Genomic DNA, 22,766 nt, shown 5'->3' on the forward strand with positions numbered 1-22,766 from the left:
TCTCCATCCAGGAATCCTTTCCAGCCTGAATTCCTCTTTTATACAGCTGATCCCTGTTGAGGAATCCTTCTATAAATTCCTGATTTATAGGAGTGATCCCTGTGTCCTGTCTCTATTCAGGAATCCTTTCCAGCCTGAATTCCTGATTTATGGAACTGATCCCTGTTAAGTAATCTTTTCCAGCCTAAATTCCTCATTTATGGAACTGATCCCTGTTGAGAAATCCTTTCCAGCCTAAATTCCTCATTTATTGAACTGATCCCTGTTGAGGAATCCTTTCCAGCCTAAATTCCTGATTTATAGAACTGATCCCTGTGTCCTGTCTCTGTTCAGGAACCCTGTCCAGCCTGAATTCCTGATTTATCCCCAGGAACTGATCCCTATGTCCTATCTCTATTCAGGAATCCCTTCCAACCTAAATTCCTGATTTATTGAACTTACCTTGTGTCCTTTCCCTGTTCAAGAATCCTTTCCAGCCTAAATTCCTGATTTATTGAACTTACCCTGTGTCCTGACCCCATTCAGGAATCCTTTCCAGCCTAAATTCCTGATTTATGGAACTGATTGATCCCTGTTAAGGAATCTTTTCCAGCCTAAATTCCTCATTTATGGAACTGATCCCTGTTCAGGAATCCTTTCCATCCTGAATTCCTGATTTATTGAACTGATCCCTGTGTCCTGTCCCTGTCCCCCAGAGTGTTTCACCTCTCCCAGCTGTCACTTTTGGTGTGTTTAACTAATTTCCAAGATTTTCAGTGGAGGTGAGCAGTGGCAAGGTGCAAATCGTTAATCAGGGTGGCTTTTTTTCCAGCAACACTCTGCCGAAGTGAGATTTCCCCACCCACAGAACTCTTTGGCACTTAATTAAGAGAAGGAGAATGTGTTAATTAGCCAGGGCACCTCATTAACACAGCCCGGCTGAGTGGGGGGAGCTCCTGCCTGGATTTTCTGGGATATTCCCATCAAATTGTCCATGTGGGAATAAAGCAAAAATCAGCTCAGGTGAGGGCACGGCAGAGCTGAGCAGTTCTTGCCTTTTCCACCTGCACTTTTGCTCTTTTATATGAAGAATTAAAAAAAATCAGGCTGCATAATTGAGGGAAATAAAACCCCCAGAACTCTTCTGAAGGCCTGAAAGCAGTGGAATACAAAATTTTGATGTGTTGGGAGCTTTTCCAGGCAGGTTGTTGCTGTAAAGACAGCCAGGCTTGAACTCATTCAGTCCCACAGCAGTTACACTTTATTTATTGTGGCTCCAGACTGAAAATCAGGTTTATTTTTGCATTTTAGCCTCGTTGACTCTCAGTTCTGAGCTTGGCACTGTGCTTTGTGATGTGATTTAAGGGGGGTTTAATTGATTTCATTGATTTAATTGATTTAATTCACCTTGAGCAGCAGCCTGAGGATGGGGTGGGAGCATTATCTTGCTTTTTGGGGCTCCTTGGTTACAGTTGTGTTGGTTGGGATTGAAAACTTCCTTGGAAATTCTTTTATTTTTCCTTCATTGTGATCATAATTTGTCAATTCTTTGTGTGTCTTAAACCTGGCTTTTGCTGTCTTTGAGCTTGGCTTAACATCTTTCCTCAACTTGGCTCTTAAGACAAAGCACTTTTATTTTTTTAAACACCTTTTTTACGCCAGACTTAACTTGGGGAGATAAAAATCCTCCCTGCTCTGCTCCTCTAGGGCCATTCTCCTTAATTCCACCTTGATGAAATTTGAGTTCCAAAAGGATATTTGAATTATTAAACAATAATTTCTGTAGCTCAGGGACGACTGCCTTGTGTATTCTTACCCTGCCAGATTTTACAAGAATTCATGAGCTCTGAAAATCCTGTTTTTTTTCTCAGTTGGGGATTTAATTTTCTTTCCCCAACACAAATTTTAAGGCAGAGTTTGGAAATGTGAGGAGCCCCTGGAACTCTGTGTGCACACTGAAATGTTTCCCTGGTTTTTGGGCATTAATCTCTCCTCATCTCCATCCACACCACTGGGGGATGAGATAAAATCTTGAGTAAATAAACCTCTGCCAGAAGAGGTTTTAGGTTAGTCCCAAATCTTTGGGCTTAAACTGAGCAGTCCCAAGTCTTTGGGTTTAAACTGAGCAGAGTCCCAAATCTTTGGGTTTAAACTGAGCAGAGTCCCAAATCTTTGGGTTTAAACTGAGCAGAGTCCCAAATCTTTGGGTTTAAACTGAGCAGAGTCCCAAATCTTTGGGTTTAAACTGAGCAGAGTCCCAAATCTCTGGGTTTAAACTGAGCAGTCCCAAATCTCTGGGCTTAAACCGAGCAGAGTCTTAAATCTCTGGGTTTAAACGGTGCAGAGTTCCAAATCTTTGGGTTTAAACAGAGCAGAGTCCCAAATCTCTGGGTTTAAACGGAGCACAGTCCCAAATCTCTGGGCTTAAACTGAGCAGAGTCCTAAATCTCTGGGCTTAAACTGAGCAGAGTCCTAAATCTCTGGGCTTAAACTGAGCAGTCCCAAATCTTTGGGTTTAAACGGAGCAGAGTCTCAAATCTCTGGGTTTAAACCAAGCACAGTCCCACATCTCTGGGGTCAGACCGAATTTACTCCCAGCTCTCTGGGGTTGAGCTGAGCTCAGTCCCTTGAGGCAGCCCTGTGGCTCTGTCTGGGTTGGGATTTTGTTGTGCTGCTGTCTCTGGAGCAGGAGCTGAGCTGTGGGACAGGCCCAAGAAAGGCAAGGCCGGGCTCTGGCAGCTCCTGCGTCACCGGGACCTGCGCAGTGTCACCCACTCCGTGCTGGGACAGCCCTGGAATCCACTGGCAGGGCCCAAAGGCAGCAGCACTTCCCTTCCCACTGCCCTGTGCTGCAGCCTCGGGAATAATTCACCTTTTTTTCCCCTTTTTTGGGTCTTTTTAAAGCATTCCTGCTCAGTGCTGGCAGACCCAGCTCCTTGTGCAGCTCCTGGCTGTCACCGTGAGCAGTGGCCCTCTGGTGGCATCACCTCGCTCACTGCTGCTGCTTGTGAGCGGCTGGAAGTGCAAAGTATTAACCCAGAACTGCCCCTGGTAATTGAAATATTTGTTAATTTAGGTATGGAGGCTGTTTGGCATCCCAGGGAGTGCTGGTCACTGGGGGAGTCAGTGCTGGTCATTGGGGTGTCAGTGCTGGTCATTGTGGGGGACAGTGCTGGTCATTGGGGGGGTCAGTGCTGGTCACTGGGGGTTGTGGCTGTTCATTATTGGGGTCTGTGGCTTTTGCTCATTAAAGGCTGTGGCCATCAGGGGGCTGTGGCCATCGGGGGGCTGTGGCTGTGGTCACTGGGCACTCATTAAATGCTGTTTAATGAGTGCTCCGAGTCCCCATTTCCAGACCTCATTGATTTGCCTCTCATCCTAAAGCAAGCCAGGAATGCGAGGCCAGGGATGGCACAATCTGAGGACAGGGTTTTCCTGGTGTGACACTGTCCCTCCCCACGCTGCTGATGTCCCCTGCCCCAGCACAGCCCCAGCACAGCACCAGGACGGGTTTTGCTGCATAATCTGTCTGGCCAGCTGTGTCCTAATCCTGCAGTTTTAGGAGGGGCCCAGGGGGAAGGGCCTGGTTGAGGCACTGCTATTCTCCTAAATATCTTTGGCAATAGGATTGAAGGACAATTTAATGTGTGTGTGTGTGCTCCCAGCGGGGCTCTGAGGCAGGATTTAGGATATCCAGAATATCCCATACTGTGGCCTGAGCAGGGATATCAGCCCTCCCCACCCTGGGGGGATTGCTGAGGGCCCTTTGTGGGTTCCTAACAAAACAACCTTGTGGCCTGTGAGTGTTCATTCCACTGAAATTCCCTTTTTCCCAGAGCTGGGCTGGTCAGGAAAATAGGACACTTGTATCTTGGGGAATTCCCTGCCCTGGAAGCCATAAATAAATGGGAGAGGAGGTCAGAGCAGAGCTCACAGCTGGCACGGGTTTGGGGTTTTACCCTGGTGCCCCTGTGGGTGGCTCAGGTAAAGAAACCTCCTGAGGGAGCAGATCCCTGAGCAGGGACCCTTCAGCTGGCACATCCCGAGCTGCTGGGAAAGGCCTGGAAATCCCTCGGGGAGGGTGCCAGGGGCAGCTGCCAGGGCAGGCAGGAGCAGGGATAGCAGGAATTCCTGCCCTGCAGCCTTGGCACTGCCAGGACCGTGGGTGTCCCCAAGCTGTGTCACTGCCAGTGCCATGGGTGTCCCCAAGCTACCATGGGTATACCCAGGCTGTGTCACTGCTGATGCTGTGGGTGTGTCACTGCTGATGCAGTGGGTGTCCCCAGGCTGCTCTGGGTGTCCCTAGGCTGTGTCACTGCCAGTGCTGTGGGTGTCCCCACAAGCTGTGTCACTGTTGATGTCATGGGTCTCCAGGCCATGTCACTGCTGGTGCTCTGGGTGTCCTTCAGCCGTGTCACTGCTGATGCCATGGGTGTCCCCTAGCCACCATGGGTGTTCCCAAGCCATCATGGGTGTCCCCTAGCTGTGTCACTGCCAGTGCCCTGGGTGTCCCCAAGCCACCATGGGCGTCCCCCAGCTGTGTCACTGCCAGTGCCCTGGGTGTCCCCAAGCCACCATGGGTGTCCCCCAGCCGTGTCACTGCCAGTGCCCTGGGTGTCCCCAAGCTGTGTCACTGCCAATGCTGTGGGTGTCCCCAAGCTGTGTCACTGCCGGTGCCATGGGTGTGTCACTGCTGGTGCCCTGGGTGTCCCCAAGCTGTGTCACTGCTAATGCCATGGGTGTCCCCAAGCTTTCCTGGGTGTCTCCAAGCCGTGTCACTGCCGATGCTGTGGGTGTCCCCAAGCTTTCCTGGGTGTCCCCAAGCTGTGTCACTGCTGATACCATGGGTGTCCCCAAGCCACCATGGGTGTCCCCAAGCTGTGTCACTGCTGATACCATGGGTGTCCCCAAGCCACCATGGGTGTCCCCCAGCTGTGTCACTGCTGGTCCCCTGGGTGTCCCCAAGCCGTGTCACTGCCGATGCTGTGGGTATCCCCAAGCTGCCCTGGGTGTCCCCCAGCTGTGTCACTGCCGGTCCCCTGGGTGTCCCCAAGCTGTGTCACTGCTGGTGCCATGGGTGTGTCACTGCCACTGCCGATGCTGTGGGTGTCCCCAAGCCGTGTCACTGCCAGTGCCATGCGTGTGTCACTGCTGGTGCCCCGGGTGTTCCCAAGCCATCATGGGTGTCCCCAAGCTGTGTCACTGCGATGCCGTGGGTGTCCCCAAGCTGCCCTGGGTGTCCCCAAGCCGTGTCACTGCCGATGCCATGTCTCTAACCGTGTTTTCTGCCCCGCTGCTGTGTTGTGTGCGAGCTCTGTTGTTTTCTGCCGCTCTGTCACTGCGTTTCTGCTGCCCCTCCCTGCAGCCGGGTTTGTCAAGTCGCCCATGTCAGAAACTAAGCTCACGGGGGACGCCTTTGAACTGTACTGTGATGTGGTTGGGAACCCCACTCCAGAGATCCAGTGGTGGTATGCGGAAGTCAACCGGGCAGAGGCTTTCAAACAGCTGTGGGATGGCGCTCGGAAGCGCCGTGTCACCATTAACACTGCCTACGGGGCCAATGGGGTGAGTGTGCTGAGAGTAACCCGCCTTACCTTGGAAGACTCTGGGACTTACGAGTGCAGGGCCAGCAACGATCCCAGGAGGAATGACTTGAGGCAAAATCCCTCCATTACGTGGATTCGAGCCCAGGCTACTATAAGCGTCCTGCAGAGTGAGTCCGGCCCCCAGTAGTGGCACTGTAGTGTCTAGAGGCAGTCTGGTGACCCCGCCCCCGTGTCCCCACCCTCTGCCACCCTGTCCTGTCCTCCTCCCGGCCTGTAGTGCTGACCCTGTGTGCCACCCGTGTCTCTTCTCCTTAGGACAGAGCTCTTGGGAAAACCTCGGGATGTGTGGTGGTAGAGCTTCCCTGTGAAACCAGATCTGTGTTTGTCCCCTCCTCCTTTTAGTTCTGTAGGAGGTTTCCAGCCTCCCTGGCTTCTCCACCAGTGCCTTTCTCTTTGATTTCTATGTTCTTTTCCCAACTCTAACCGTTTTATTTTGATTTCTTCTGTTCTCTTGGAGTTTCTGGGAATGCCTCCTCACCTGGTTTTGGTTCCATATCTGCTTCTGGATAAATCCTTCCCTTTCAGTTCCACGTGACCTTTCGTGTTTGGATTTTTCCACGAAGTGGTGGTGTTTCTTTTCCTTCCTGGCCAGCAGCATGTTCCTAAGGAGTTCTCTGATGCAGCAGCACTGAGGAGGTGCAGCCATTCCTGATGCAGCCTATGGGAGCAGGGGGGAGCATCCTGCCCGGTGCTGAGCCCAAACCTGAGCTCAGTGACTCCATCCAGGGTGCAGCTCCTGGCAGCAGCAGAGCTCTGGGAGCAGAGGCTGTGCTTCTCCCAGAATTGCATTTTTGTTCTTGCTTCTGGCAAGGCTTTCCTGCCTTCGCTCTGCTTTTCACCCCACGTGGATTTGGGAGTTCATACGGTCAGGTTCTGTAGAGAAGAATTTTGGGCCAGATGTAAAACTTGCATTTGCCTAAAGAAATGGCTGCTGAGTTTCAGGTAGAGGGAATGAAATCTGCAGCGTGCGGGTACATGAGAACTTGTTTTGGGTGGTTTCTCAGTGCCCTCAGCCGACAGAAGAGCAGAGCAAAAGTTTGTTCTTGCTCCTGTGCTCTGTGCACAAATAACCCTTTAATGCCTTACTGGGTACAAAACTCTGTTTGTGTCTTGATTACTTATTTGGGTACATTGAAAAATCGTCCCCAAAGCCTGGTGCTGCCATGGGCACTGCTGGATCAGAGACCTTCCCTCTGGGAATGGAAACAGCCTTGGTGCACGTGGAGGAATGGCTGATGAGCCCGGTGCTGTGAGTGCCTGCAGTGACACCGGGTCCCTGAGCAGGAGCTGCTCAGCTCAGCCCATCCCTCGCCCCTCCCGTGTCCTTTGGGCTCCCAAAGGACTGGAATGCTTGCATGGCCTCCAGCAGCAGCTCTGCCCTCCTGGGAATGATCCTGGAAATGTGTCTGTAGGGAGGGCTGTGTGCTGGAGAGAGCCCAGGATTGGAAATACAGCAGGAATGGTGAGGAGGACCCCAAGGCTCATTTATTACTCCATGATACTAGATTATATTAAAGAATACTATACTAACTAAAGATTACAGCAAGGATACTTCCTGAATGCTTCCATTCTGTCTTGGAAATGGGAATGGTGTGGCTCAGTGGAGTTGGAGTGTCCAGCTGCTGCTGGTGGCTGCTGCCCTGCTGTGACACCAAAGCCCCCCAGAGCACAGGCTCTGTCCTGGCCTCTGCAGAGATCAACCTGCTTCTGAAAATCTGGCACCCAGGAACCACCATCTGCCTTCCACCTCCTTCCGGATCTGGAACCAGAATTTCACTTGCTGAGGTTTTTTTTTTAGTTGCTTTGCTTGGATTTTAACTGTGAAAGCTGAGCTTACATAAAATGGGCACTCAAAGGGATGTGTAAAAAGTGATTTTTTTCTAGGTGAGCATCCTCCTGTGGCTGCTGCTGTCCCAGTATTCCAGTTGCAGTTTGTCTCCTGCAATTAAATCAGGAGACTGATCCATCATTTTGCTTTTTTAATAACAAATCAAAGTAACATAAATACAGGTGAAGCTGGAAATGAGACTTCAGTTCTGCTTCAGTTCTGCTTCAGTTCTGCTCAACTAAAACTGAAAAGGTTGCAGGTCAGTCACTGAGTTTCTATTTGAGACACACTCCAGAAATATTCCCAGAGCTCTGTCAGTGTTTTTGTGGGAATGCAGATGAGCTTTTTGGGGGTGGAAAAGCACATGGGGCAGGCCAGGAATGGTGCATGATACGAGAATAACACAACAATTTTGGGCCCAAACAATCCTTGCAAGGATAAAATACTCAGTGTGGGAGAAATGAGGCAGAAACAGAGTGAAAATTTAATCACACAAACAGCAACTGCAGTGTTTTTGCAGTTAAAGAATGATTTAAAGAGCTGGATTTCCAAGAAGGATATCCAGTTGTCAGAGGATGGATATTTTTCCTCCCTGGGCAGCAATCTAAGGATGTGCCACGGGATGCAGGGATGTTCCTTCCCTGGGATGGTTCTGACACACAATTGGGATTTTCTGTTCTCTCCTTGTGTTTCATAACCTGCATTCCAGAGGCTCCATGGATCATAGATTTCTATCCCAAGCTGTTGCCACAAGGCATGGCAGAGTTTCCAGAATCCAAACTCTTGGATGACTTGCAGAAATCAGGGAGGTGTCTGCTGCTTCCTCAGCCTCCTGCAGCCAGAGGGGAGGGAGGAAGGAGCAGCTGGAGCTGCACCTCTGGAATCAGTCAGGAATTCATCCCAGGCAGGGCACACAGCAGCATTTCCACACACAGAGCCTCTGCCTTGCCCTGCAGGCCAAGCTGTCCCTAAAAAAAAATTTTTTTTTTTTTGAAGACTTAACAGTAAGAATTGTGACATTTTTAAACCCTGCCAATCCTGTGTGAGGTGGTTTTTCACAGAATGCTACAGACCCTGCAGCAGAAAGGTGTTTTTGCCAAGTTTGGGAAGCACTTTAGTGGCTGAGAATCAGGCAGCTGTGTGTGCTGGAGAGCAGCAGCACCTGCAGGGGCTGAAGACAGCATGGCTCTCAAACAGCAGCACATTGATTTTAGCACTTCTGAAAGGTTTTGCCCTCAAGAATGGCAATTTGGTGTTGCCAGGTGAGGCTGGGGAGTGGAACAGCCCCAAAGCAGCCAGCAAAGTGCAGAACTGCTGGGCTCTGCTCATGTCCTGGGGTTATTTTTGTTCTTTATAAATGTTTGTGCTCAAGGGTAGGGTAGACACAAACCAGTTGCAGTCTGATTTTAGCCTGCTGTGTGTCCTTACATTTCACTGTCAGGTTCTGGGTGCTGCTCTGGGCTGTTCTCCCTCAGCCTCCTGCCTTCCCCAGTGCCACACACCAGGGATGTTGTGCCCTGTGGAATCCCCTGGGTGCACCTGGGCCCACAGCAGCCTTGGGGCAGGGGCAGGTCCAGAATATTGCTGAGCAGCCTAAATATGACTGCTGTTCGTATCAAAATGGGTTTGTTTGAAACCTCAAGGAGAAGAATTCACAGAATTGACAGAATCACCAGCTTGGAAGAGACCTTCAAGATCATCAAGTCCAACCCAGGCTGTGTGAAACACACCCAGGGATGGTGACTGCACGGCCTCCCTGGGCAGCCATTCCAGAACTTTATCACTCTTTCCTGATATCCAGCCTAAATTTCCCTTGGTGCAGGTGAGACTGTGTGCTCTGGTTCTGGAGAGAGAGCCCGACCCCAGCTGAGCACAGGCACCTTTCAGGGAGCGATAAAGGTGCAAGAGCGATAAGAACCAAGTGCCAACCAGCAAGAAGCTTCTGCAGGAGTAACTGAGGCCTCAGGTGCCACCCCTGGAGCTAGAGTGGGAAGCACAGAGCGTTTCCTGCAGCGTGGGGATTCCCAATAAACCATTAACCCCTCCTTGTCTCTCCCCAGGAGCGCGGCCCCGGGGCGCCGCCTGCCAGCTGTGTGGTTTGGTTGTGCTTCCTCCTCCGTGTGTCCCGCAGTGCCATCCCCCGTGTGGTGCCCTCCCCTCCCGCCCCCCGTGCCACGTAGAGTAGCTGGCAGTGTCCCCAGGGCTGTGCCCTGAGCGCTGTCCCTGCCTTGCAGAGCCGCGCATCAACGCCAGCGAGGACGTGGTGCTGCACGTGGCCGGCGTGGCCGTCACGCTGCAGTGCAACCTGACCAGCAGCCCCAGCCCCCTGGCCGCCAGCTACTGGGTGAAGAACGGAGAGGAGATCCCCGGCACCAGGAAAGCCTCCAACACCACCGAGTACAGGTGCGTGCTGCGCTGGGCTGGGAGCAGGGCTCTGCTGCTGCTCCCACAGGGGTGGCTCAGGCAAACCCTGTCAGTGCAGAGCTCTTCTCCAGGCTTCAGGGGTGGGTCTGTGGCTGCACATCGTCCCAGAGCCCAGAATCCCAGCTGGAATGAGAAATGGGAATGGGCTGGGGGTGGTGTTCCTTGGGTATGGCTGAGCCAGGGGAGCAGGGCTCTGCTGCTGGTGTTCCCACAGTGGTGGCTCAGTCAGTCTGTCAGTGCAGAGCTCTTCTCCAGGGTTCAGGGGTGGGTCTGTGGCTGCACATGGTTCTGGGACCCACAATCCCAGCTGGAATGAGAAATGGGAGTGGGCAGGGATGGTGTCCCTGAGGTGTGGGTGGCCTGGGCTCAGCCAGAGGAGCAGGGCACTGCTGGTGTTCCCACAGTGAGCTCCAGGATGGATGAGTAAAAGTGTGAGTTCAGAGCTCTTCTCCAGGGTTCATGGGTGGGTGTGTTGCTGCACATCATCCTGGAACCCAGAATCCCAGCTGGAATGAGAAATGGGGATGGGCAGGGATGGTGTTCCTTAGGTATGGCTGAGCCAGGGGAGCAGGGCACTGCTGGTGGTCCCACAGGGAGAGCTCAGGCAAACCCTGTCAGTGCAGAGCTCTTCTCCAGGGTTCAGGGGTGGGTCTGTGGCTGCACATGGTTCTGGGACCCAGAATCCCAGCTGGAATGAGAAATGGGAATGGGCAGGGATGGTGTTCTGAAGTGTGGGTGGCCTGGGCTCAGCCAGGGGAGCAGGGCCCTCCTGCTGGTCCCACAGGGGTGGCTCAGGCAAACCCTGTCAGTGCAGAGCTCTTCTCCAGGGTTCAGTGGTGGGTCTGTTACTGCACATCATCCTGGAACCCAGAATTCCAGCTGGAATGAGAAATGGGAATGGCCAGGGATGGTGTTCTGAGGTGTTCTGGGTGCCTGGGCTCAGCCAGGGGAGCAGGGCACTGCTGGTGTTCCCACAGTGGTGGCTCAGTCAGTCTGTCAGTGCAGAGCTCTTCTCCAGGGTTCATGGGTGGGTGTGTTGCTGCACATCGTCCTGGAGCCCAGAATCCCCGCTGGAATGAGAAATGGGAATGGGCAGGGATGGTGTTCCTTGGGTATGGCTGAGCCAGGGGAGCAGGGCACTGCTGGTGTTCCCAGAGGGAGGGATAGCTGAGTCAAACCCTGTCAGTGCAGAGCTCTTCTCCAGGGTTCAGGGGTGGGTCTGTCGCTGCACATGGTTCTGGAACCCAAAATCCCAGCTGGAATGAGAAATGGGAACAGGCTGGGCCATCCCTGCCTTGGGGAGGGAAGGAATGGTGTCCCTGAGGTGTGGGTACCTGGGCTCAGCCAGGGGAGCAGGGCACTGCTGCTGGTCCCACAGGGATAGCTCAGGCAAACCCTGTCAGTGCAGAGCTCTTCTCCAGGGTTCACCTGGACAAAAGCACACACACTATGTGGTTTTGGTTTCCTTGGAGTGTGTGGGGTTTATCCTGCCCATCTCCTTAAGGATGGTCTGTTGCTACACATCCCCATGGAGTCCAAAATCCTGGCTGGAATGGGAAATCGGAATAGGGTGGGCTGGGAGTTCAGAGCTGGGTATTTTATCATCCAGAAAGCTCCAGAATTTAGAGATGAAACTGTTTCAATTTAAAACCCTGCCTCTTCCAGCACTGGCAGTGGAGTGAACCTCTCCTAACCCTTTATGCAGCTGGGGGTGGCTGTTCCTGCTGCAGGCAGCTGCTGTGTGCCCCTGAACCCTTGAGCTGTGTCAGTTTGCAGCTCCTGAATGATTGATGGCAACCAGAGCCCAGGGAGAGCCAGACAACTCCCCCTTGTCCTTCCCCTGCTCCCTCTGGGCATGGCCTGCAGGGGCTTCAGTCCAGCAGGGCTCAGGTGTGCTGCTGAACTGCTCTGCCATGGCAGGGTTCCTTATCTGAAATGAATTCACTTTATAACTGGAGATTGGGTGTGTAAATGCTGTCAGCACTCAGCCTGAAGTGAGCAGCTTTTTCCATGTGTCTCAGCAGTTTCCACGTGTCATTAAATGATTTTATTGCAGGCTTGGTGTTCTTCTGCTGGGGCTTTTTTGCTTGATTGAAAAAGAATGAATAAAAAAGTGAAGGATAATAAAGAAAAAGGAATAATTTTAAAGGGAATAATTAATACAAATAAATTAATACAAAAAGAATCTTTTGGGGGAGGAAACTGTGCCTGGGGAGGGTGGGTGTGCCCAGGTTGCCCCAGCAGCTGGGGGTGCAGTGAAGGGGTGTTGATGGGTGTGCCCTGGTTGCCCCAGCAGTTGGGGGTGCAGTGAAGGGGTGTTGATGGGTGTGCCCTGGTTGCCCCAGCAGCTGGGGGTGCAGAGAAGGGGTGTTGATGGGTGTGCCCTGGTTGCCCCAGCAGCTGGGGGTGCAGTGAAGGGTGTTTGTTGACTGAGTGCTGTGCTGTCCCTGCAGGATCCTGAAGGCCCGAGCAGAGGAGTCAGGGGAGTACCTGTGCGTGTTCGTGTTCTCCGGCTCTCCCGTGGCCAACGCCACCATCGAAGTCAGAGGTACCTCACTGTCCCCTCCCCTGGGGACACTCCCTGCCCCCCTCAGCAGGAAAGGCCTCCTCACCCTGCCTGGGTTCATCATCAGAAATAATAATTTATTGTCACAGATCAAAGCTCTGATTTCCAGGGAAAGAGCTCAGAGAGGGGAGCAGCGGGGCACTGAAACACCTCGGGGGCATGGGCACCTCCTGGAGCCTGAAATCTGCAATAAAAGCTGCAAAATGGGCCAGGTTTGCCACGGGTGTGGCTGTAGGGCAGCCACAGAGCAGTGCTGGTGTTGGAAAATGTCAGGGAATTCTCAGGGAATTCCCACAGGGCTGCAGGAGGGCTGAGGTTGGGGGTTTGTGTGGAATTTGGCAGGCCCTGGCAGTCTGTGGGAAAGGGAATTCCACCACCCTGTGCCTCTGAGGAGCTTGGCTGGCTGTTCAGGGCACACAGCTGGAGGGGTTCCATTTTTTCTCTTCCTTTTCTTGGGGATTTTTTCTTCCATTCTGCCCTTTTGCTCTAATTGCTGAATCTCCTGATTAAAATGCAAAGCTCCTGCTGGCTCCTCTGGGCTGCTTGAGGTGACAAACCCCTCCTGGAGAGGGGAAATGCAACTTTGGGAGTGGAGCAGGACCTCTGCCAGCTCTGATGGTCTCTGCAAGGCCCTTTGGGGAGTTTGCCACCAGCTTGGCTGCTGCTGTGCCAGGCAGGGAGCTGGGAGCTCATCTGGGGGAGGAAAAGTCAATTTCTGTGATTGAAGCGCGAGGAGAACTGATCCTACTCACTTCCCACAGGTAATTTACACCTAAATGCTCCTCCTGGGGAGCTGGGGGTTGTACATGGGGACTGTGAGGGACAGTGACAGCAGCTGGGTGCCCATGCACATCTCTCATCTCATATTTACCTGCCTGGGTGCTGTTGGTGCTCCAGAGTTACACTCAGATTTAATTGTGATGATGCTGATTGTAATTAGGGTGCAGGGGAAGGAGGTGCTGAATGCCAGAGTGCTCCTGCTCCAAAAATAGGGATTTTCTGACAGCTTGTGAGCAGCTTCCCAGAGCGTGGCAGAGGCAGCCAGGGCATGCAGGGCCTCCTGTCCCTCCCTGTCCCTGCACCTGGCAGGGCTGGCACTGGATGGGCTTTAGGTCCCTTCACCAAAACCATTCTGGGATTTTTTTCCTCAAAAAAATCCTTGGGGTGGGGCTGTGAGAGCAGTTGGGAATTCAGGGTTTAATGGCAGCATCTGGTGCCTTTCCTGGGAATGCATCCCAGGCTGGCTTCCCCCAGCCAGCTCTGCTGGAATTCTGGGGGGGCTTTGTTCCTGCTCAGCCCCCCTGAGCTGCAGACCTGAGGCTGAGCAAGTGCTGGGATCAGGGAATCTGGGAAATGCTGGGTTTAGGGAAATGCTGGGTTTAGGGAAATGCTGGGTTTAGGGAAATGCTGGGTTTAGGGAAATGCTGGGTTTAGGGAAATGAATCTGGGAAATGCTGGGTTTAGGGAAATGCTGGGTTTAGGGAAATGCTGGGTTTAGGGAAATGAATCTGGGAAATGCTGGGTTTAGGGAATCTGGGAAATGCTGGGCTCAGGGAAATGCTGGGATCAGGGAATCTGGGAAATGCTGGGCTCTGGGAAATGCTGGGCTCTGGGAAATGCTGGGCTCAGGGAATCTGGGAAATGCTGGGTTTAGGGAAATGCTGGGTTTAGGGAATCTGGGAAATGCTGGGTTTAGGGAAATGCTGGGTTTAGGGAATCTGGGAAATGCTGGGTTCAGGGAAATGCTGGGTTTAGGGAATCTGGGAAATGCTGGGTTCAGGGAAATGCTGGGTTTAGGGAATCTGGGAAATGCTGGGTTTAGGGAATCTGGGAAATGCTGGGTTTAGGGAAATGCTGGGCTTAGGGAATTTGGGAAATGCTGGGCTCAGGGAAATGCTGGGCTCAGGGAAATGCTGGGCTTAGGGAAGTGCTGGGTTTAGGGAAATGCTGGATTTAGGGAATCTGGGAAATGCTGGGTTTAGGGAAATGCTGGGTTTAGGGAATCCAGCATTTGCTAATTGTAAGGAAATGCTGGATTTAAGGAATGCAGCAAATGCTGGGATTCAGGGAAATGTTGGATATAGGGAAATGCTGGATTTAAGGAATGCAGCAAATGCTGGGATTCAGGGAAATGTTGGATTTAGGGAAATGCTGGGTTTAGGGCATCTGGGAAATGTTTGGTTTATGGAAGTGCTGGATTTAAGGAATGCAGCAAATGCTGGGGGAAGGGAAATGCTGGATTTAGGGAAACATTGGATTTAGGGAATGCAGCAAATGCTGGGTGTAGGGAAATGCTGGATTTAGGGAATCTGGGAAATGCTGGATTTATGGAAATGCTGGGTTTAGGGAAATGCTGGGTTTAGGGAATGCAGCAAATGCTGGGTGTAGGGAAATGCTGGGTTCAGGGAAATGCTGGGTTCAGGGAAATGCTGGGTTTAGGGAAATGCTGGGTTTAGGGAAATGCTGGGTTTAGGGAAATGCTGGGTTTAGGGAATCTGGGAAATGCTGGGTGTAGGGAAATGCTGGGTTTAGGGAATCTGGGAAATGCTGGGTGTAGGGAGAGGGGCCCTTGGAGCAGGGATCTCGTGTGCCCTTTTCCCTGGCACTGCAGCAGGCTGGGGGTGATTCTGGTGGGGTGGCGGTGCTGGAGCTGCCAGGCCTGGCCAGGACACCCCTCCTGCCCCCTGGAAGGGGATTTTTGATTGTTGCATTTCCTCCTGGGGCATCCCTGCCGTGCTGGTGTGGAGCTCTGGGGGCCTGAGGATGAGAAGAGCCCCAGAGAGTGAGCTGCAGCCCTGGAGAATTCTGGAGTGCCCTGCTCTTGCAGGATCTTGGCAGAAGGGGAGAGGAAACCGGTGCTGGATTCTGAATTCCCCTTCCTGCCAGGCCTTTCTGCCCTTGCCTCATCCAGGGATTCCTCCTGCTCCCTCTGCACCTTCCTGGGAAGAGCTGGGCCTCAAAGCCTGGCTGTCTCAGCAAACCTCTGCTGCAGCCTGCTCCTCTCTCTTCCAATTAAATTGGGCACTCTTGGAGCCCATGACAATCCCCTGCCATTCCCCCTTCTCCTGCTGCCTGCAAGCTCCAGAGGGAGACAGGGCTTGGAATCATAGCCAGAAAAAGAAACTTTGCAGAGCCCCTGTTCAGGTCACCCCTCAGACATCCCAGTCTGCAGTGCAAGAATATTTTTAGGTGCTTTGCCCTTGCTTTAATTTTGTCTCTTAATGGGAAACTTGAAGGGAACTGGGCCATGGCTTGGAGGTGTCACACATTTAAATTTCCCTCTCCTTTTCAGTGGTAAAGAGCTTGGAAAGGCTGGATGCCTCCTGTATGTGAGGAGATGAATTTTCCTGGCTGTGTGACCCCAAAACCCTTCAGAAAGCTGCTGCACACTGAGTTCTGTGCCTGTTGGGAGCACTGGAGCCCCATGGTCACCCTGCCACAAACCCCTTTTCTCCTGTGTCTGGGTTTAAAACTTTATAAGTTTTAGTCCACTTTTCTCCTGTGTCTGGGTTTAAAACTTTATAAGCTTTAGTCCATTTGCATATGGGAGTTAACTGTCCAATTAACAGCTTCCAATGATGAAGTTTCATCCTCCTTGCTTGCTTGCCCACCCTCCTCTTCTCACGTTGTTTAAGCTTTGGGCCTGAAGTTTGAAGAGTCTCCAGTCCTTTAGTCTCCAGCTAGAACAGGATTTTGTCTCCACCACCTATGAAAAGATCCCAGTAACACTTAATATAAAGCTAAAGCTGCACACCAACACAGAAACATCTGGAAGCTGAGGAATGAACCCTGGGCTTTGGCTGGCATGGGGCAGGATGGTGCAGGATCAATCCTGGCTTGAACAGCCTCCCAGGGAAATCCTGCTAAAGCTGGGGCTGCAGGGATGGGGGGCCAGCAGCACACTGTCCCTGCACTGGTTGGGACTGAAAATGCTGGGCTGGGGTCTGAGGGGTGCTCTGAAAGCCCAGCACTGCACAGAGCCCCCTGGGGGCTCCAGGAATAGCCCTGGCCCAGCAGAGGTATTCTGGGCACTCCTTCCTGCAATGTCACTGTGTCACCTGGAGCAGTGGAGCTGTCCCAGAAAGCGTTCCCTCTCCTGTCCTGTCCCTTCCCTCCCTGCCAGCAGCCTGACACAAACTGGGCCAGCTGGCAGTGCTGTCCCTGTCCCCTTTTCCAGGCTCAGCCCTGCTCAGGATGGCACTGGAGCTGCAGAGTGCCACTGCTGCTGTTCCTCATGGCAATGTTGTCACTTTGCAGCCCCTGGTGGCATTCCAGCAGTGCCAGCTCTGGGATTGTGTCCTTGTCACCGCTGGGCTCTCGTGTCCCCAGGCTGGAGGAGATCCCTCCAGGAAGCAAAAGCCACAGGGGGCTCATCCAGCTCCTGCTGTGAGAAGGTGCCAGGCCCAGCAGGGAAGTGGTGGCACCTCTCAGTAGGTCCCAGGTGACAGTCCCCTCTGGAGCCCCCATTGTTTGGGATTAATGTCACTTTCCTATCGAGGCTGGCACAGGGTGGGAAGGACGTGGCAGGGGCACAGCCCTGCCAGCCCCAGGGCTGGTTGATTTCCTGCCTGAAAACCTGAATTCAGCTCAGGAGCTCCATTTGCTCCAGGTGTTCAGGCATCACCTGGCGGGTGGGGAATGTTCTTCCCTGCTTCCTTCAGCTTCTGGCAGCTCCTTTCTGGACAAGACCAGGGGATTGTTTGAATCTGGTACCTTTGTGCTTTTCTGTCTCTCAGGGTATTTTTATGTCTGATGTGCAAAGATGCATTTTGGGTGACAGTTCTCTTAAATGAACCCCTTGGGTTTATTCTTGGCCTGTTCTTACGTATCCTGGTGTAGTAGTTTTGGCATCATCTTGGAATTAAGGAGTTGGCATCTGGCTGAGCTTCATGCTCTGGTCAGGACTCCTGCAAGGCCCAGGAAATGCTGTGTGGGAAATGCTGTGCTGGAAATGCTGTTGGAATTGTCACGGGCACTTGGAGGATGCCTGGGGCCTCTCAGTGTGCCTGCCTAGGTGAGCACACCCAGCAGGAGCTGAACCCAGGCTTTCCTACAGCCATGGATTTGCTGTGGTTCACAATCTCATTTGGATAATGCTGCTGCTGTCCAAAAAGGGTCTGAGGCACGGGATGCTCCTGCATCAAACCCCCTTTGACACAGCACAGGAGGCAGCAGGACAGCTTGCCAGGCATTTTCCCAAAGATTGGCGCTGCAATTTAGGGAAGAGCTCAGCTGCTGTCTGCTGGCACCAGAGCTTTTGTTCCCTTGGAGCAAATTCCCCTCATGATCTCAGCCTGCAGCTGGAATTGCTGGCTCTGTGTGCACCTGCAGGGAGTCTCCTGTAGGAAATTCCAGTTTCCTGGAGCAGCCAGGCTGGCCTGGGCTGGATTAACAGCTCAGAGCTGCCATCACACATCCAGCCACGTGTGCTGTAATTAGGAGCTGCAGCTTTAAAGGTGGGCCCTGCAGCCTGGGGCCATCTGCTGGGCCAGGGGTCAGCCCAGGCACTGCCCTGAGCCAGCCTAAGCTCGGGGGGGCTTAGGGCTGCTCCGAGGGACACACACAGAGCACAGGGGTAGGGCTGAGGGACACACACACAGAGTTCATCCATAACATCCCCTCGGGGTGGGAAAGCCCAGCTTGCAGGCAGCTGGAGGAGTTTGTGTGCAGGTGAGTGAAAGAAGCCTGTTTGTACTCAGCAGCTGCTTTTTTGTCTTGTAGCCACTCCTGACATCACCGGGCACAAGAGGAGTGAGAACAAAAACGAGGGCCAGGAGGCCCTGATGTACTGCAAGTCCGTGGGCTTCCCCCACCCCGAGTGGGTGTGGCGCAAGAAGGTCAATGGCGTGTTTGAGGTAAGGAGGGGCTCACCCAGAGCCCCAGAGAGAGGAGAGCAGCGCCCTGGGGCTGGGGATGGGCTCTTGGAGGAGCTTTGTGCCTTCCCAAAGTGCAGTCCCTCCAAAGTGTGAGTGCAGGTGGATGTTTGTGGCAGCAGTGAGGAGGGATGGGTGAATATAAAATTGATAGTTATATATAAAACTGCTCACCGCACTGCTGGGCAAAGTTAAGAACTTACCCTGAAAGCCATTTTCTGGAATCTGCTACAAACTGCAAGATTTGACTTATGAAACATGATTTAAAACCACATTGGGTAATAAATTCCTCCAAGTTTTACTGGTGGAGCTCACAAGACTTAACATGAGGAGGTGGCAGTGATCCCTGTTAGAGCCTGGGTGATCTGTTTGTTCCATGTAACCGGTGATGTGGTGAGCAGGAAAATGTGACCAGCAGTGGGAATAGCAGAGAGGAGCTGGGAATTTCCAGCCCAGCTGTTTCCTGTTGCTGCATGGATTGGATGGATGGAGGCAGCACGTGCAGCAAACAGCAGGGTGGGATGAGTGTTGCTGCTGAGTGCGAGCTGGAGGTTTTAAGGAGTGGCTGAGTGCAGGGTTCCCTTGGTGGTGTTTGGGGAGACAAACAAACACCAGGCCTGGGCTCCTCTCTCCCATCTCCTGTTGCCGTGCCACAAAGGCCTTACAGCTGTCTCTGTTTCCCACCCCCATCCCTTTGCCAGGACATCAACAACTCCTCGGGCAGGTTCTTCATTTCCAACAAAGAGAACTACACCGAGCTGAGCATCACAAACCTGCAGATCAACGAGGACCCGGGCGAGTACCAGTGCAACGCCACCAACCAGGTGGGCTCCGTGTCGGTCACCACCATCCTGCGCGTGCGCAGCCACCTGGCCCCGCTCTGGCCCTTCCTGGGCATCCTGGCAGAGATCGTCATCCTGGTGGTCATCATCGTCATCTACGAGAAGCGGAAGCGGCCGGACGAAGTTCCCGACGGTAAGTGCGCCCCGCGCCGCCGCTGAGCCGGCCCGGCCCCGCCCCGCCCCGCCGCCGCCGGAGGAGGTGCTCCGCAGGAAGGACCAGCAGCCCCGCCCGTCCCGCTCCACGCTCCTGCCTCTCTCCTCTCCTCTCCTCCCTCTCCGGACACGAAGCCCCGAGGGTGCCCGGCCCAGGGCTCGGGGGGTTGTGGAGGGGTGGAGCGCTCCCGTCTCTCTGTCTGTCCACCCCAAGGAGCGTGGGGCAGCACCCTCAGCCCTGGTGGCATTCCCTCCTCCCCGTGGCTGGACACTGGGCGGGGGCTGTGAGGGGACCTTACCCTCAAACCAAGGAATCATTGCACTTCAAGGGGTTGGGGCTGCAAAGGTGCTTCAAAAGTAAAATGTGTGCAGGGTTCAGAGATGGGGGGAGGGCTCTTACTCTGCTGTGTAGCTGAATCTGTAGTTAAGGAATGCTCTGGAACCTGTATCTATTGTAGCCACTGATTAGATTTTATAAAAATAGGGCTTATTATCAGGTTTGATGGTAGCAATAATTAATTAATTCATCTGTGTTTGGTACATACAACTAGTAGTAACTTGTATCTATGAGCTTCTCCTGCACACCTTCCCCTGTGCACAGCTGGGGAAAGGGGCAGTGTGAGGCTGAATATTTGCCAGACCCATGCTGAGAAACAGCCTTTAATGTGCTGCTAGCAGCTTACTCCAGTGTGTAGCAAGAAAACCTCTGCGAGGACCCCTCGGGGGAGGCAGCAGGAATGTCGTGGTGCTGCAGGAACACGATGGATCCAGGCATGGGGCAGGTGGAGGGCAGCATGGGCTGGCCAAGCGCTCCCCAGTGAGAGCTGCTTCAGGGGGCCCTCAGAGGGCATGAAAACAGAGGTGTGAGACAGTGCTGTGTGTGTGGGGTGGGCACAGCCACCCTCACGGGATCCACAGTGAGGAGAGGAGCTGGTGGAACGCACAAATGGAATAATGGGAGCAGGGCCGAGGCGTGGGTCAGAGCTGGCTGGAGTAGTGCATCCCTAGAGGAAACCAGCTTTGGTTGTAAGCCTTGAGTAGCACTTACTAACTGCTTCCAGAGCATGTGTGGGGGCTGCTCTCAGGGTGGAGCCCCCAGTGGAGCCGGGGTGCATGTTCTGTGCATCACTAACAGCTTCCAGTGGCCCCAGGGCTTGTCCTGCCCTCAGCGTGGCCTCAGGGACCTCCACCAGCCCGGAAAACTTGGAACAGACAATTTTCATTTTCCTTCTCCTCCATGTCAGTGATTACAGTTCCCCACGTTCAGAATTTTTATTGGATGAAATTTCACAAGGACCAAAAGAAGGTCCTGGGAATTTGATACACAAATATTCCCTGCAAACAGCCCCAAATGGACTGGATCCAACAGGAATTGGCTGTTGCAGATCACAGCACAGCCCCTGTGGTGGTGCAGCGGAGCTCACACTGGAGGTGAAGAGTTCACTGCCTTTTTCCAAGGCTGGAGTTTTCCTGGCTGGTCTGGCCACTCCCCAGGTCCCCGAGGGATCCGGGCTCATCACGCCCCTGGAGCTGTCCAGGATGATGAGCCAAGGAGCTGAGGTTACTCCCGTGCTCCCTGGGGCTGCTGTTCTGAAGGCAGAGCCCCGGGGAGTGACATGACGCACCTCTGTGGGGGTCAGATGTTCTCCCTGTCCCCTTTCCTGGAGGAGAAATCCATGCTGAGCGTGACAGTCTGTAGCTGGGGCTGAGGTTTGCCTGGCTGAGGGACACAGCTGGCACCATGCCACCCTGAGTCCCACATTCCTTGGATAGTTGTGCATCTTCCATAGTGGCACCGAAGCTTCCTGTGCTGTGGGGAACGCCCCGGGAGCGGGGCACGTACCAATGCACACGTGGGAAATCATCAGGAGCCTCCTGATTGCCACGTGGGCATGTTTGACTCAGGGGTATCCTGAATTTTATTATTTTTAAGAGATGGTTATGAAATGCCAAAGTTAATGCTGGGATGCAGCGGCGTGCTCGGCGTTTGGGATTTCAGCTCCCCCTTCCAAAACGACGCCTCCGCCTCCGCTGCTGCGGGGAGCTGGGAACGTCAGGGAGCTGTGGCTGAGCCAGCAGGTGAGGCCAGACACACAGCACTCCCTGCCCTGCAGCTGGCACCAGCCAGGGTCTCTGCTGGCCTTTCCAGCCCTGGTGTCAGCGGGGACTGTACCCCTTCAGGGGTGTGCTCATGGCAGAGCTCCACACGTGAGGCGGTGCTGCAGCAGCCTCTGAGCTGCTGGGATGGGAATGTTCTCCTTGGACCTCTCCAGACTTAGACACTGAGATTGCTTCATCTTCACCACCATCACCCTGAGTGACTCTGGAATGCCCTTCTGGAGTCTCCAGGTGTGTGTCAGCCCAGGTCCCACAGCAGATGTGAGGGTGGCTGGCCCCTGTGGGTCCCCTTGGTCCTGCTGGGGGATGGCTCTGGCTGCAGATCCCTGGAAAGATCCTGAGGGTTGGGCTGCAGGTGTTGGATGTAGTGTCCCCCCTCTGCAGGTGCCACACCTCCACCTCAGAGTGTCTGCCACCGCCCCTCAGGAATGCTCTGATGTCCTGGCCATCGTCTGGCCTGCTGAGAGGAGTGCACAGAGAACTGGAAACGTGGCGTACTCAGACCACTTCTAAGGATTGTTTTTAACATTTGGAGTAAACCAGGGCTGCTAAACGTGGCCACTTGCTGTGTTCAGGGAAATCAAAGGCTTTTGGAGCAGAAGGAGCTGTTAATGAACTGCTGGAGCACACCTTGGCTCCTGACTGGGGCAGTGCAGGATGAACTGCTGATTTTGGATCCTGCAGGAGCCCACGCTGAGCTCTCACCTCGTGCTGTGCCCAGGTGATACTTTAGGGCTGGCTCAGTTAAACCTACACAAATGACAATGTTTGAGGTGTGCTGGGTCAGCTCCAAGTGCCCAGTTAGTCCTGGGGGCCGTGACTGGTGGGACAGAAGGATCCCTCAGGCCTCTGGAACTTTTCCCCAGCACCTGGAAATTCTACCTGGCCAGCCCAAAGAAACAATTGAATGTTTCCCTTTCCCTCAGATCTCCACGTTCCACGGGCTTCACATGCCCTGGCTCAGCGTGCCCCTGGGAGGCTGGGGAGGGTGATGGACTCCTGGGTACACTTGGAGCAGTTCAGTGTGAAGGTGTTCCCTCTGTTGGAAGCGCTGCCATGCTGGAAGAGCAGGGACACTCCTTTAACTTTGGCATTTCCTGACTGCAGGCCTCGGTTTTGCATGGACCTGGCTTTGTGTGTCCGTGAGCTGCTTGGTGTGCCTCGGGCCAGGGCTGCTCAGGAGCTCCTTTGCTGATGTTTCCTCCTTCTCAGGACTCTAATTTGGGAATTGATTCTTTTTCCTGCTGCTGGAGAGCAGGAAAAGGAACAAAGCCCCCGTGAAATCCCTGTTCTCACCAAAGCAGTGGCATCAGGGGGTGCCTGGAGCAGGGTTTGCTGCGGAGCAATGTTTTCCCAGCACATCCAAATCCCGTGCTG

At 53.5% G+C, this 22,766-nt stretch overlaps 1 protein-coding gene across 2 annotated transcripts in view; it reads left to right on the top strand.

Moving 5' to 3' along the window:
• NPTN (neuroplastin) overlaps window positions 1-22,766 on the top strand; it is a 40,957-nt gene that overhangs the window by 12,470 nt on the left and 5,721 nt on the right. Inside the window, exons 2-6 of one of the 2 annotated variants that reach the window (XM_084214061.1) lie at window positions 5,345-5,692; window positions 9,648-9,816; window positions 12,291-12,385; window positions 18,125-18,258; window positions 18,978-19,251. In XM_084214061.1, the coding sequence (XP_084070187.1) occupies window positions 5,345-5,692; window positions 9,648-9,816; window positions 12,291-12,385; window positions 18,125-18,258; window positions 18,978-19,251 (1,020 nt within the window). The remainder of the gene's footprint in view (window positions 1-5,344; window positions 5,693-9,647; window positions 9,817-12,290; window positions 12,386-18,124; window positions 18,259-18,977; window positions 19,252-22,766) is intronic. The other variant, XM_084214062.1, reaches the window with a different exon arrangement.

Source organism: Fringilla coelebs (assembly GCF_963513975.1).
Source record: "Fringilla coelebs genome assembly, chromosome: 12".
NCBI classification, from domain to species: domain Eukaryota; kingdom Metazoa; phylum Chordata; class Aves; order Passeriformes; family Fringillidae; genus Fringilla; species Fringilla coelebs.